The sequence below is a fragment of the Curcuma longa genome, chromosome 11, assembly GCF_044706935.1.
Source record: "Curcuma longa cultivar G26 ecotype Majalengka, Jawa Barat chromosome 11, ITB_CL_G26_1.1, whole genome shotgun sequence".
Classification (NCBI taxonomy): domain Eukaryota; kingdom Viridiplantae; phylum Streptophyta; class Magnoliopsida; order Zingiberales; family Zingiberaceae; genus Curcuma; species Curcuma longa.
In genome coordinates this window covers 6,217,605-6,233,382 of record NC_133871.1, presented here as the reverse complement: position 1 = coordinate 6,233,382, position 15,778 = coordinate 6,217,605, and the positions used below count along the sequence as shown (strand labels likewise).

The 15,778-nt window shown below is 36.4% G+C and overlaps 2 protein-coding genes and 1 pseudogene across 5 annotated transcripts; 2 read left to right on the top strand and 1 right to left on the bottom strand.

Annotated features, from left to right (window-relative positions):
- The first annotated feature begins 1,249 nt into the window (after window positions 1–1,249).
- On the top strand, window positions 1,250–4,713 carry LOC141841441 (uncharacterized). The gene is made up of 6 exons (XM_074729618.1): window positions 1,250–1,547; window positions 2,476–3,218; window positions 3,309–3,501; window positions 3,575–3,639; window positions 3,715–3,925; window positions 4,016–4,713. The coding sequence occupies exons 1-6, from the start codon at window positions 1,371–1,373 to the stop codon at window positions 4,376–4,378; spliced, it is 1,752 nt and encodes a 583-aa protein (XP_074585719.1). The 5' UTR covers window positions 1,250–1,370; the 3' UTR covers window positions 4,379–4,713.
- Window positions 4,714–5,255: 542 nt separating this feature from the next.
- LOC141836855 (uncharacterized) lies at window positions 5,256–10,990 on the bottom strand (annotated as a pseudogene).
- A 332-nt stretch (window positions 10,991–11,322) lies between these two features.
- LOC141842185 (uncharacterized) lies at window positions 11,323–15,121 on the top strand. Of its 4 annotated transcripts, none has more exons than XM_074730413.1 (5): window positions 11,323–11,474; window positions 11,673–11,749; window positions 12,694–12,780; window positions 13,878–13,990; window positions 14,902–15,121. In XM_074730413.1, the coding sequence occupies exons 3-5, from the start codon at window positions 12,711–12,713 to the stop codon at window positions 14,992–14,994; spliced, it is 276 nt and encodes a 91-aa protein (XP_074586514.1). In that variant the 5' UTR covers window positions 11,323–11,474; window positions 11,673–11,749; window positions 12,694–12,710; the 3' UTR covers window positions 14,995–15,121. The 4 variants fall into 4 exon arrangements, with proteins under 4 accessions (XP_074586514.1, XP_074586513.1, XP_074586511.1 ...); XM_074730412.1 differs by having other exon boundaries at window positions 11,673–11,763; XM_074730410.1 differs by lacking the exon at window positions 11,673–11,749.
- Window positions 15,122–15,778: the final 657 nt, after the last annotated feature.

The following is a 15,778-nucleotide window of genomic DNA, read 5'->3' as shown; positions in this document are numbered from 1 at the left end:
TGTCAAAATTACATAATTTTTTTTTAAATACTATTAAGAGTGAAGACTTCAAAAAAGATTACTTAAATATTAACTAGGCATACCAAGATAATATGCCATAAATACTCAATAATGTTGATTCAAATGGACTAATAGTAATAATAAAAATAAAAATTATTCTATGGAGAGAATAGATGTTTCCAACCATATTTTCAAGATGTGAAACAAATGTGCAGTTTCTCGATTTACCTTCCTCATACTTTCAAGATGATTCCACCTTTTTTACAGAAACAAAGGTTGAAAAGTATAATTACATTTATAAGAGTTTCAAGAATGTATTTATCCTAATTTAAATTAAATTTGATAAGTCTAAATTCATTAATAAATTTTCATTATAAGTCATTAATAGTCATAAGCTCATATTAAAAAAAATTCAATATTATCAAAATTAAAAGAAATTCAAAACTATATAAATGTGGTTAAATGAATATGCACCTCTTGTGCCAAAGCTTATATGCTCTCGGAAAATATGATTGAGAGTGAAAATTTTAAAAGAGATTAGTTAACATCACACTAGCACATGAAAAACAAAACTAGACAATATATCATAGATAATCTCTACTCAAATGGATTCAACTTACACAAAAAAATATAATAATACTACTACTAATAAATAAAGCCCCAACATAAAACAATAAGATGTTTAGTAGATTCATCAAGTATTTACAATTTTAATCTTAATAATGGTAAGATATTTTTATTGGTAAAATGGGAGAACACAATAAATAAATAAAATAAATAAATAATACACTTGAGAGAGAAGAACATGTTACGAAGTCATATCCTGCGTTTCCTTGTCTTATATAAAAGGTGGAATCCGTCCTTAGCAACTCCACACGATCGACCTCATGATTATCTGTGAGGAGGTAAATCAAAAAACTAAATTGATCACGATTGAGTGTCGAAAGTTCAAATTCTTGTCCCCTTCTACAACTCTGGTGCGTCGTAATTAACTCAACTATGTTCCGTATCCTGCGTTTAAAAAAAAACATGGAGTTGGAGTTGTTGGGAGTTTGGTTAGTTTGATGCCAAACACAAGGAATTATTGCCCACTTGAAAGCCTCGATCTTGAGTGTTGACTTCGACCATCTCCTACGACGACTCCTCTTCCTTCCTTCCTGCCTCTCTCTCTCTCTCTCGATTCAACTACAATCTCAATCTACAATCCACGCACGAATCGAAGGAGCACAACATGGTAGTAGCTGCCATCTCCTCGTCCTCTTCTCCACATCCACCTTCGCGATCGATTCCTCCTTCTTGATGCTGCAAAACCGCGTTTTTCTTGCTATTCTGCTTTAGTTGCTAAAGGTCTGATCCGGTCGCGGCGGAAAATGGCGACGAGGGCGAGATTGGGGCGGCTGTGGAACAGATCCGAGGAAGGGGAAAATGCTTCGTCGGAGACTAGGGGTAAGAGCGGCAGCCACGGCTCGAAGCATTCCCCCATCAGGATGATCGTCGCCGTCTTGGTTGCGCTATTTGTGCTCGTCTTCTTCTACTCCAACGGCACGGTGAGCCTCCCTCCCTTTGGATCTCGATCTGATGCTTCATGTTTGGATTCTTTTGTGGATTTACTTGTTTCTGTTGTAATAAAACCGCCCTTTAACCCTTTCCCATTTCTAAGCTAATTGTCAGTTCCATTACATAAATCTTCAACTTTCTTAACGAGAATGAGTTAATTTGATTGGAATTGCTTACAGTGAATTGAGCAGAGCATCCTGAAAATGCCATATTTGGTAAAGGATAATAGAGTGGATTTTTGTTTATTCAATTTTAGCTAGAGCTTGACACTCTTTCCGTAGGTGTTCATGGTAACATAATTTACTCCATTTTGTGTGTGGCTTTTCATGTCAAATTCAAGTATACATTAATTTTTAGAGAAAATGAACAACTTTGATCGCCATACTTCACTTCTCATAGTCTATCACATTTATGGAATCTGTTTATGCAACTGCAAAAGAAAATTTGCACTATTTAAATATGGACATCCTGCCTAACTTTTGCCCCCTTTTACCTACTAGATAGTGCTTGTATTCATTTGAAAAGGATTGAAAGGATTGCATGAACAAATTTGGCCTCATGTTTATCACATTTTATATGTCAGCGTCACAGTATGTTGAGTCATTAAGGTACTTTGTGTTTACTGGTGATGACATGGTTTTCTTCATAAAACTTTCCTTTCATCCCTTTAAGTAAACATGGAAAGGAAAATCCAACCCATTCTAGATTCTAGAGAATGAAAATAATCATAGTATGCCATGTAGACGAAACATTCCATTAAATGATTTTGCAGCTAAACATATTTTGTTTTCAGGTTTTTTTTTCTGAGGTGTGCCAATGTATTTGTAGTAATTATTGTACCACCTTTCTATTATTGTGTCTGTAAATCAACACATATTTGGTACATAAATAGATTAAAATTTCTCCCCAACTTTGCAGAGCTTCAGTTGGAGTGAACAACAAGTTGATTCACAAACTCTTACAGCACAGATCTCTGAAGCACAATCAGTTCCTACTACTATTAAGGAACCCTTCGATACACAATCAAATCCTTCTACTAAGACACAACCATCTGAAACACAATTAGTTGCTACGGCTACTACTGTTACAAAACCCTCTGAAGTAGAATCAAATCCTACTACTACACAACCATTCGAAGGAGAATCGATTCCTACCAGTACAACACAACCTTCCAAAGCACAAGCAACCCCCATTACATTGAACTGCCCAAACCAAGGAGCACCCATCTGCCAAAGGTCTTCTGGTCTGGCTTCTGCTCTCTCCCTCACAACTTCCCAAGAATCCCCAACTTGTCCTGAATACTTCCGATGGATTCATGAGGACCTGTTTCCTTGGAAATCTGATGGAATAACAAAGGAATTGGTTGAAAGTGCCAAAAGTTTAGCAACCTTCCGTTTGGTGGTGCTTGATGGCCGAGTTTATGTTGAGGAATACTTTGGACATTCAATGACTCGGAACATGTTCACCCTCTGGGGTATCATCCAGCTTATTAACCGATATCCTGGGCGTGTACCTGATCTGGATCTCATGTTCAACTGTGTGGACCAACCATCTGTCAGGTCTGCTCAGTACAGCCCTTCAACTCTGCCGCCAGTCTTCCACTATTGCAAAGATGATCAGACATCTGATATTCTCTTCCCCGATTGGTCCTTCTGGGGTTGGTAATGACTCAATACTCCTCTTGGTATTTTGTTGCTTCGCCGGTTATTGTTTAGTCTTCAATATCTAACTGGTTATGTCAATATTGGAAGGCCTGAGACCAATATAAAGCCATGGGCGCCTCTGATGGAGGAGATGAAGCAAGTGAATGAAGAGATGAAGTGGGTAGATAGGGAACCATATGCCTTTTGGAAGGGTAATCCAACAATGGGTTCCAACAGGCAGGAGCTTCTGCAGTGTAATGTCACTAGGGAACGGGACTGGAATGCTCGGATCTATACTCAGGTATGACTTGAATCATTTCAGATTTGAGTTTGACTACTAAGTCTATGCTAAAGACATGTTACTATTTTCTAAGGATTGGAGTCGTGAGGAAAAGCAAGGCTACCAGAGCTCAAATCTGGCTAAACAATGCAACTATAGGTAAATTGCTTCTGATTTCTGTATATTCAATCTTGAAAACCAAATATCTTACTTGGGAATGATTTTGGTGGGCAGATATAGGATTTATGTAGATGGTCTTGCATGGTCAGTGAGCCAGAAGTATGTAATGGCATGTGATTCACCCACTTTGTTTATCAACACACCTTGGTATGAGTTTTTCCAAAGAGGTCTCATGCCAGGGCATCATTACTGGCCTGTACCAGCGAACAATATGTGTAGATCTATCAAATTCGCAGTTGATTGGGGCAATAAGCACCATAAGGAGGTATGAACAAAATACCCAATGTCTGGTACACAAATGAATATAATAAATTGCTTGCCAATGTGGGTTCCTAACTGTCATTGGCATTAATAGGCACAAGATATGGGAAAGGCAAGCTTCAAATTCTTTGAAGAAGAAGTGACGATGGATTATGTTTATGATTACATGTTGCATGTGCTGACTGAATATGCCAAGCTTTTAAAGTACAAGCCTACCATACCGGAGAAAGCCACAGAAATATGCTTGGAATCCATGGCCTGCCCTGCACCTGAAAATGTCAAGACATTCATGTTGGAATCGATGGAGAAATCAACTCGTGTTTCAGAGCCATGCAAATTACCTCCATCTTTCGCTCCAGGGGAGCTCCAACAGTTGAATGACAAGAAAATCGATGCAGTCAAGCAAGCAATCATGTGGCAGCAAAACGCTTGGTCTGAGAGGAGGAGGAGGTTCTAGGTAGTTGCACGTGAAACCAGATCAAAACTGAGGCAGAATCGATTTGAAAGGCTTGAAGTTCACAATGTTTTTGTTTTCAGCATCTCTTGGAAATATCAGGTGCTATTTAGGTTTGAAGATCGGGTATTCACTCATTCTTTGTGATTCATTTGGCTTTATCATGGATTGTATTACTAGTGTGCAACATTTCCAATCACCTCTCCAAAACACTGAAAAACTGAAAAACTCCACAGATGTATATGTTACAAAAACTGCACACAACATAAATTATTTGACTGCATTCTGCTTTTAGTCATTACATCATCATCATATCTTTTATTTGATTAAGTTATATATATCGACCATTTTAAATATGCGTAGGTGATTGAACTGGAGGAAACTCCACTGCTTTCTCATGATAAATGAACTCTATGTATGCCCTCTCAGTTTGCTTTGCCTGCCTGTGCCATTGCCGTGTTGCTTATTAGTTATTATCCACAATGCAAAAAGTGTTTTAGTATTGTCTATATGTAAATGAAAATTCTGTCTGTTTTACTTGGAAAATATTTTTGGACAGATATGTTATTTTCTTTGTTGTTGGTTACGTGTCTTTGTTATTTATACAAAGACTAATTTGGTGATCTGTATCATGTTTGTTTGATTGTCAATATGAATATAGAGAGCATATTGTTAACAGAAGTTGATAAAAGATAACAACAATTTGGGAATGGCAAAAACAAGGGACTAATTTTTCATTCAGTTCTTCAAACATTTTCTCTGAACAGGCATTGCCATTTCTCTTAGCTATACACAATTAAAAATGGTAATGTTAACAGACAAAAGAAAAAGATCAAAAAGTAAGAAATCACCTCTTAAGAGAGCATTTACATGAGAACTTTTAAGGTTGAATGGTTCGTGATAACACATTGAAATACCGAGCTCTACCGGCCGGGTTTGTGATCTGAATAGGAGCAGCAGGAATTCGACTCCACCATTCCTTGATCCTCCTTACCAGCTTCTCGCTGCTGGCTTTCCTCAGTGGCATGTTTCTTGTGTAAACCTCAAGAAGCACCAGTAGCAGCAAGTGTCTGAAAGGCACCAGGGAGAATGCTACTGCCATGATCATCAAGAGAATGCTACTGCCATGATCATCAAGGTAGAAGCAAATTTGGTGGTTGTCTGAAATCAACATGCTGAATTAGACAGTCTCGACTCCTTAGATTGTGCTCTTCCACAATTTGTAGAGTTTGACAACATAAAATTACATATAAACGAGATCAAATAAGGCATTAAACTGATCTACAAACTAATTTAAATGTTAGAGAAGTTAACCGCAGTCAAAATTTTGAACGTGTTCTCTAGAGAATAAAGTGAAAAGTGCAAGTGGAAGACTGGTACAAGATAAGAAACAAACCTGTGGAATTGCTAAAAAAAGAGCTCTAAGCTTGAGAAGAAAAATTGTTCCTATTTGGACATTTGTTTGAACTTGAGAAACACCATCTTGCAACATCGACAGCAGCTCAACTGCGCCCCTACTTGGAGGAAGTGAAACTTGGAACACTTCGATGGGCTTTCCACTGTTATGATGCTTATGCCAGAACATGCAAACCGAGATGGAGAAGAAAATGCATGGTATGATATACCAGATCCAACCCCTAGGAGACCACAAAGCTAGAATCATCAATCAAGAATCATACAGTCATGTGAAACTAGGTAAAGCTAAATGAACACTCTTGATTAAGAACTATAAAGACTACCTGTAAAGGAGATATAAGATTGAAAACAAAAACACTCTTGATTTAAAAGGTTCCTCCCATGAAGCCAAAAACCTGAGTAGCTTGCCCATCTCAGATAAAGGAAAAAGTAAAGCCTGTGATGCATAAAGATATTACTGATTTTTCAACTTTCCAAAACCTATCTCCATAAATCATAAATAACTTCATCATTATCAATTCAAGAGTGTTAAGAGATTCAACTTTTGTCATTGGTGAATTTTTCTGAAAGACACATGGAAATGTTAAATAATTGTCCAATATGACAAGATTAACATCGTCAGCTACTCTGGAGGAAACATGGAAAACCATTTTGCACAAAAGAATTGAAAGCTCAAGATTCCTAACACTTGCTCGTAACTTATTTAAAGCCATAAGTTATTAAATTAATTAAACATGACAACAGCCCAAAAAGTTTTAACAGGGTGTGCTCTAAGTGAGTATCAAAGATACATGCACTGGAGGTTGAGCAGTATAAATATGACACAGTCAAGTCGACAATCAGTATTCACAATAAGTGCTGCATGATTCCCTTATCGGACACAACCAAAGTTTCAGATGTTTTTTTTTTCAGTTTCCGAGTTAAAAAAAAAAAAAAGGAATAAACTTTCGCTAAGAAACTCCAATTGACAAAGTAAACACTGAAGTAGCACCCTTTCTCAGACTCCATAGCAGAACTTTTTATGCGATACATATAAAAGGAAATCGAGGAGTTATTTTCTGCTACTGGTTTCCCTAAAACAAAATAGAAAGCAAGGAATTACACAATCATACCTGAATCACAGCTAAATTTGTATTAATGTCTACCACTTTGACCTGATCTAATGTTGCATGTGCTGCTTCAGCCCTATTGGAGTAACAAAATGATTTTTTAACAGCAGTTTGGAGTGGACATGTCTGACCAACATGGACATTACCAACCAAAATGTCATTTTCTTCTGGATTATCTTCCTTCTTCAGTAACAAAAAACCCATTCTGGTAAGTGCATATAATGAATCAGGTAATGGACCAACTAATGGCATCTCCTCTGATATAGTCAGGAGGCCAGCATGGTTCTGAAATTCCATTTGCATGAGTTCCAAGTGATTATGCAAGGCTTCCAAAATCTTGTCACCTTTCGGAAGTTTTTCAGCCAAGTTAAAAGGAAGTATACTCTTAAAGTGTGAGGGTGTGCAATGAAAAGCTTTTACCACAGCACGATATCTAAAGATACCTAAAATAGCCTTAGCAAGAGCTTCTGCCCTTTGAAACCTTTTGAGTTTATACTTCCTTATAAATTTGTGAACATTAAGAACTTCCTGAATGACTACAAACCAGTAGTCTCTGTAGGAGTGGTCACTGAACCGAGAAAACTCCAAAAAAATGGGCTGTGCACTGCAAAAGAAAGAACAACAGTGCAAAACAATGTCAAGCAATTATTGAAGACACTATTATTTCCTACCAATGGAGGGTGATGGAGCCAAAATTAGGTTTGATAATTGTTTACTTACACAGAATCGGACTTGTACATAATGGCCTTATCAAAGAGGCGAGCACCCCATGGTCCAGTTAACTCGCGCTTGACTACCTGCCTTAAGTCCTTGGACAAGTCATAAATGACAGCTTTGTCATATGAAGCAACCCCTGAAGCTTCAAAATATAGAGCATGGCTGGTGAGTGTCAGCCGTCCTGCCATGGAAATATCCTTCTGAAGCGTTTACGTTGATAAATACTCAACTTCTAAAGGAAAAAAAATACCATGAAAAAGGTGCTTAACCAGGCTTTTTGGAAGTCCCATTTTGTTGCACAACAGATTTAGCATCAGTATCTAATATGATTTCCCCATCAATAAGATTGAACTTATCTTTCTGAGGCTGATGTGATATCCTCTTTGTCGATTGGAGTAGTCTGCAATATACAGATGACAAAAATGTAATGTCATGAAACCAAAGACATGAATTCTATTCTGATTAGTTTCCAATATTTTGACCTGTTCCAAAAGCCAATGCAGTAGTACATGAACGAAAGCAGTCGACACCAGATTTTTTTAATGTAGTTTCAGCATTTTTCCAGAAATAGTTAATAGAAAAAAACAATATAGTTTGTAGGAGGGTTCCACCTATAAAACAATCATCATGTAGAAAATATATCATGATTAAGTTTAGACTATTAGAATATGGAACATAGGAAATGTGAATGAAAATGGATGAAATTGACTCTAATGTAAATGTGGAATAGTCTCACATTGGAAAAGTTATGGCAACAAGATTGGTTTATATTGAATCACACCATTAAAATAATGTGAGTATTATTGGATAAGATGGCGTCTCTCGTGCATGCTACTGCAAGGGGTGCAAATCCAAAGCCCGATTTGTACTAAAACCAATTGACTTGTGTGCAAGTGTGACTTGTGCACATTGAATATGGTTGAGGCAAAAACTGCTTATGTAGTCTAACCTATGTTTTGCCATTTTTTATCCTGAAATACAATTAATGATTAATGGTCATTAGCCATTAAATCAAGTTAATGGCCATAATTCAATTTAATTACAGAGTTAGGCTCATCCACAAGCAAGTGTATTATCCAACAGCAATCCACAACCTCTTCTCTGCTCTTTCTCCAGCTTCCAATCCTCCATGCTTCTTCCTTCTCCCAACAATGCTTCCGTGGTAACGTTTAGGTACAGAATTACATTACTCACAGTTCACCAAATAAGGGATGAAGCAGTTATCGCCACCTTATTAAACCAAAATTGCTCCATCCCTTATAGCTAGTATAACTGCATCTATTTTGGGCATGCATAAAACACCTGAAAGTTCATTTCTCATTTTAATCATCAATTAGAACTAGTTCAAACTATTCGCAGACATAAGGCTTTCTTAAGAATACAATATCTTTTCAGATAAAGTTCAATGTTTACATATCAAAGTTCCCCATTCCATTAATAGTGACTTTGACAAATTGTTTTTTGTCCACCAATAAGAAAAACCAAGCTAGATTTAAAATGATGATATAAATATTTTCAATTTAGATAACCTTGTAAAAATAATGCTCTTAAATTTAGATTGGAAGACTAAGATAATGGAATTTGATGAATCAAAACTAACACTAATAAAACATGACGAACAAAACCCCACATAAATTCCTATGATAAACACACTAATCAACAAAATTAGCATGTTCAAAAAAGATATCAAATTCCATACTTGTATAGACTCTTGAGGTACTTGTCGTATATAAGAAAATGGAGTCGACCACCTGAGCAGCTAGTAAGTGCATCGAAGAGATTGTGAACAGTCATTGGATCTGCAACAGCAGCACAAGCAGGAGCAATTCGGGCAAAAGCTTCTAGTCCAACAGTCTTCTTACTATTAATCTAACAGAGGAGGCATGAAATAAAGATTTGTTTCATGTACACAACAAGTATTCTGTCAAAAATGATCTGAAGTGGTTGTTGAATGTTGAAGGACAGAAAAGGGTGGGTAGCTAGTAAGAATGACAACCTGACTAGCTATTCTCGTTCTACTTGCATAAAATAATGATCCATCATCATCATCAGATTCTGAATTATATGAGAGAACTTTTTCCTGTTACAATGAAAGCAAATACTCTTCAATACTGCAAAAATGTAGATCTCAATTGCCATGACTTTATGTCACAACTCAGACATGAATAAGGATAACATTTGGGAAAATTCTGTATCAAAAAGAAAATTAGACCACAGACAAAAGTAACCTGCTATATAAAGTTAGTTGGGGAAAAAGAAAGAGCTTTCTTTTGACATTTATAGGCATAAGAGCTATGGAGTAGAAGTTCACTAGATAAATATTAGAGTACACGTGATGATGTAAAAGCCAAGTCAAAAAAGAGATACGTATATGAAAACTACACAATAACATATAGAAGCAGAAAATCCACATAAAATAAATTTAAAAAATTCCTGCAAATACCCTGTTATAGAAGTTGTTAAGTGTCTCACTTTTAGGAATAACTCAGTATCCTTATCAGGTGCTTCCCAAGCAAGCATCATATCAAATGTTAAAAGTGAAAACTCCTTATCAGCCAAATAATCCTGGCGCTGAGTTTGCCTACGAAGAGCTTTGTATGAGCAGTACTCCACAAGGTTCCTAGCATAATCTGCTGGTAACCTGAAATTTTCTGGTAGCTCAGCCTCAAAAGATTGGTGCAGTTGCTCCATTGACAGCATAAGAATCCTGGATCAATTGAAAGGCTTACATGGTTAATTGAAGTATAAAAGGGTGAGGGTTCACTTGGACAGTAGCAGAAGGAGCAAGCTGTGTATAAGAGAAAGTTTAATATCATTCTAGATTCATTAAAGTTTACATTGCTGATCAAATCTTAGCAGATAAAATATGGTTCTCTCTACAGAAAGACCTTATGCCAACTGATATGCACATTGGTAAAAGGATGGGGGCTAATTATAGGCTTTATTAGCCAATCTTTGTTTGGAACAACAATACAAGTGCATTGTTCTTCAGAGAAAAGATATCTTTAGAAATCCTTGTTTACATCCTTGGATATTATGTACGAGAATCAAAGAAAGAGGGGAACCATTTTGCTATCGAGAAAGGTCAACGAACAATCTTGCAATCAAAGAGCCTATGAACTACAACATCGAGTCAAATGGCTAACACAACTTCAATCGGCAGTTTGACAAAACCCTTTACACCCAAATAAAAAGAAGAAGGGGGAAAACAAAAAAAGGGAATCGGAATTAACCTAGAGCAGCGACGGACGACGGAATCAGCGACGGGGGAGAGGTTGGGGATGGTACAGGTAACTTCGGGGTGGCTCTGGCTCCCCATGGCGGCAGCCTTCTTCTCGTCGCCTCCGAGGTAGTTTTCCTCGAGAAAACCCATTTGGGGTAGTCACGCCTATCGTCGTCTCCTTCTCCGTCTCCGTCTCGCGCCGGCCGTGGAAATCGAAGCAAAGAAAGGCCGATCCTGTGTTCCTCCGTGAAATGCTGATACATGTTCATTCCGTTCACGGCGAAGAATTGAAATGAGCGAGCAACCGCCAACTTCGCCGACGTGAAATAATAAAATTATATTAAATTAATTTCGGAAATACTCAAAGTGAACCCTCGACTTTCTAAATTAGCAAACGATAATATTTCTCACTTGCTTCTTTTTATTTATCCAAAATGCTTTTAATATTTTTTTATAACATTAATTTATTTTCTTCAGAAATACCTTACTTTCTAGCACCATCGGCGTTCGTGGGCTTCTTCCACTGGAAACCTAGACGACGCCCATCCCTCCTCTCTGATCCGCCGCGGCGGCGGCTTCAGCCACCGTCCGTCTGTTCTAGCGCTCCCTTTGCCCTCTTCCCTTCCCCTGCAGGGTATCTGCCAACACTATGTTGCTTTCGCTAAATTACTTATCTATGTCAAGCATTTTGAAGTGAAGATTCAGCGGCGATAGTTTCACTTAGGTAGCTTATAGAACAGTTGTGTGGTAATTAAGTGGGGAATATCAAATACATTTGCAAACTATTGCGTTGTTTGATTAAGAGAGTTGTGTAACAAATTGGTCTGCGCAGGATTGCAGATCTAAGACTTGGGAATAGGACAGCCATGTGTCTCAAGATGTCTTTATCTGCCTGACTTCTTTATATTGGTGGGATGCTAACGGTATTCAGTCAGTTTGGGTGGAGTTTGATATGCAATAAATGAGTTTAGGATGGGGTTCAAAGTTTAAGCCCTTGAAAACTGAAATAGTTTCAGGCTAACTTATGTATAAGTTGAATTTGGAGTCCACAAACAAGAATTTTATTAGGCAGAAATGTGACATTTTCATCTTTCATGGGGTCATGTACTAATTGTTTCAGTCTTATACTATTGTTTTTTGATGAACTAAGTAATGCACTGTGGGACGATTTATAAGCAATTTATTACATAGCTCAAAGAATACATAATTCGATTAAACTTTTATGTTTGACATTACAAATATATCCAGTCAAAAGCTTAAATAAACTAGCTAAGAAGTTAAAATAATCTAATCCTGCTTCACACAACTGAGTTCACTTAAAGGATTGTCATTGTCTTATTCTTTGAAAATCTCCTAAATCCCTACTCAGCTTTGACAAAAACTTTATAATTTCACTTCTTCCCCCAATTGCATTTTGGCTTCTTAACCTATAGGACTTATTGTCACACCTCACATTTATTTCTGCCTTCTTTGTTAATGGAGCAGCACTTACTTCTACTCTTAGACTTGTCATTCTTGAATCAGTATGCTTTTTTTAAAAAATATTTATATTATTTTTATTCTTCCTCCTTATTGTGTGTGTGTGTAGGTGCCTTTATATGTAAATATTTATTGAAATTTGTGCTATATGATAGTTTCTCAATCAATGTTCTTCGATGTGTAAATAGTAATGCTGTAATTACACTTGATTAGCAATGGAAAACATGTTTCCAATCATCTTTGCTTTTGTTTGGTAGACAATACAAATTAGCTTCATGAATTTATAAGCAATTATCAGAGTGCATAAGTCTACCTATTCAAATTGCAATATGGATATAGCATGCATCCTTATAAGTTTCTGTTGTTGCATGCAGTCTTTACAACATTGCTAATGGATGTGACAGACCAACCTGAGCAGCCTTCCCAAGTGAAAGATGAACCTGACTTTGACCCCAGCAAAAGTAAGTTATTTATATGCCCATCAGTTTTGGATCAGATCTCTAGCAATTTCATGCGTTTCTATATGGTATAATTATAAGTTAAACCCTTTCAATAGTGTGTAATTTTATGGATTTGAACTTTGACTTTTGGCAAAAGGTGCTTCTGATCTAGCTTAGTTACCACTGGATCAAACAGCTGATGATTGAATTCTTTCTATAATAGCTCTCAACTGTCATTTATCGGTTTAATATCGTTCTTTGAAAGTTTATGTATGATCTAGTGGTTCTTATTTTTGGTGTCACTTTTTTATGATTTTGTTTCTTATGTAGGATTATAAGACCTGGGAGTTCCAAGTAATATGACTACTGGAATGTCAATTTATCTTTGTAGCTCTTCTTAAAGGAAGTGATCCAAGCCTCAACAGTCATCTTTCATGGTTTTCATTTTATTTGGATTGAAACTAGTATGGAAAATTTGGATTAAATGAGCATCTATGCTGCAAATCCTTTGCAGTTTGTAGGAGCATTTAGAGATTAAGGGAATCTGAGGTTGTTCAGATAGCATTTTTAGGTGTTTACATCGTAAGATTCTTGATAGAAACAACCTCTGTTTTTCTTTTAAGAGGCACAATTAAGTTCCAAGTGAGTTACTACTGATTTAAGATTATTTAATTTGTAAATACAAAGTATATTTAAAATTATTAATATTGCAATAAATAACTAGAGAAAACACTTATCTGCTTGTCTATTTATCAACATATTCTGAAACTTTGGAACAGTTTTAGATGTTATTCTATGAATTCTGGTCTGGTGCCAGCTCATATTTCAAGTTTATAAGGAAATTTTTGTGTTGCAGAAAAGCATCCCCTGATTATGGAATAGTTGGTAGGCATAAATGATCGTCGTTCCTATTCTATAAAGGTTGAACCAATTGGTTGGTCTTAAATGGAAATAATGCTTTCTTCAACTGTATGTGCTACACTGCTTTTAGCATTCTTCATCTGTTGCAAAAGAACTAGTATTCTACCATAACCATTTCCACCATGCTTTTTTCATAGCAATCGATTGCCTTATGAAAAATGAAAATCAATCTTTATGACTTTCCTTTTTTTTTACAGTGATTGGCGTCATCAAAAGGAAGGCCTTGATAAAAGAACTGGCTGCTGCTTACCACTCTGAATGTCTGGCCTACTGTCAGAAACTTCAACAACTTCAAAGAAAATGGGAAGAGGTCTGTACTTTTACTTGAACTCTCTTTGAACTGCATGCCATTCATTTTTATTAACCCTTCAATAAATGAAGTTATAATTGGATTTGTAATAGTTGTAATTGCTATGCCTTAACACCATTGGAATGGGCTTTATTGACAATCTTGGTTGAGTCTAGTTCTAATGCCGATGATTTTTGCAAGTAGCATGTAGGCTAAGCTAATTTCTTACGAAGTCGTTTAGAAGCAGAACACCTCCAGAATATACTGTATTTGAGAACATAAAAAAAACGTAGAATCAACTCCATGTGAACTATCATCTTTGCTGAAACATTCTATGCTTACACATGCAGATGTTTTGACTTATGTTGAATTGGTGATTGATTATTTGGCACATTCCATCATTTCAATTCCTTAAAATATATATTGCATAGTTGTAAATTTCACTTTCAAATGGATTGGCTCTCTCATGACTTGTTAGTGTTTCTTCTTAGCCTCTACTTCAGCCTGGGATATATGTCCACACCTTAGATTTCTGGCTAAATCTATTGCTTTGGTTATCAGGTTTTTCTTTCCGCTGTTCTCATCTGTTATTATTCTTTCATTCTCTTGCATAACCTTGGGTGGTAGACCACTGCATGTTAAAGAGACCAGTTGACGATCAACATTCAACATTGCAATAATAAATAGTGATACTTGCCAGTGCATCAAAAATATTCGAGGAAAAAAATGTCTGGTTGAGAATTACTGTCTTTGATAGATTTTTTAAAAGATTAGAAATCTAACCACTTCCATGCATTAAATACCTTTAACTCTTTGTTCTTTTTTCCTTTCAATTGTTTGAAACAAATGATGCTATGAACCTGAAGGTGAATAATCTTTTGCATTTTATTTCTTCGCTGAACACTCTCTGTTTGTCTTTCTCCTTTCTTTAGGAGCAGCAATTTATCAAAAGAAAAACAACACAGGAGGTTGGCCTGAGCAAGCGGACGACAAAACCTACCAAGCGTCGAAAGAAAGGGTTATAAGATTTTGTCTCAACTAGTTAATGACTGGTGTTATTTTCAGTTAAATTTTGAAACATTATGAACCTACAAGATTACAGCTTGTATTATAGATACCCTGTTCGGTAAAGTGTGTTACGAGTCTTTTTTTTTTATCTAACATACAAAGATCCAAACTTTGTGTTGGAATCAAGTGATCCGGTGCTAAAAAAACAGTTATTGCTCGAAAATATACATAAATGATTTCATATGTTAATTAATTATTTAATAATTAATGATACATTCTTGTACTGGATTATATAGCATGGCAGTGAATTTATTAATTTTCTTCAATAGGTTCAGCTACTTACCTACTCTTTCTGTGACAGTGACTAATTGTCCATCTTTCATTAATGAAAATGTGTAGCAAAAACACATCATAGGGCGGGCTTTGAGGATGACTGCAATCTCCCGCTGAAGGTTAAGGCCGTCTCTCCACGTCTGTCATCAACAGCAGCTGGCACACTCTGCCGAGGTGGTTCTCCAGTTCCTCTTCCAAGTTTCCATTCTGAAAATGACTGAAAGAGCAAACAATGAATCATCTCATGGAAATTCTGAAACAATTATTAGTCAAAGGATTGCCAGAACAGTTTTGGGGCAAATCCCATTTAACAAGAAACGAAACCTGAGTATTAAAACCACAAGTCACAGTCGAGTCCACATTTCCATTACCCACATTCACACAATTGTATTGAAGTTTATCAATTAAGCTTGTGAATTTGCAAGCACTAATCTAAGACTTTTATGGGAATAAATATTTTAAAAATCA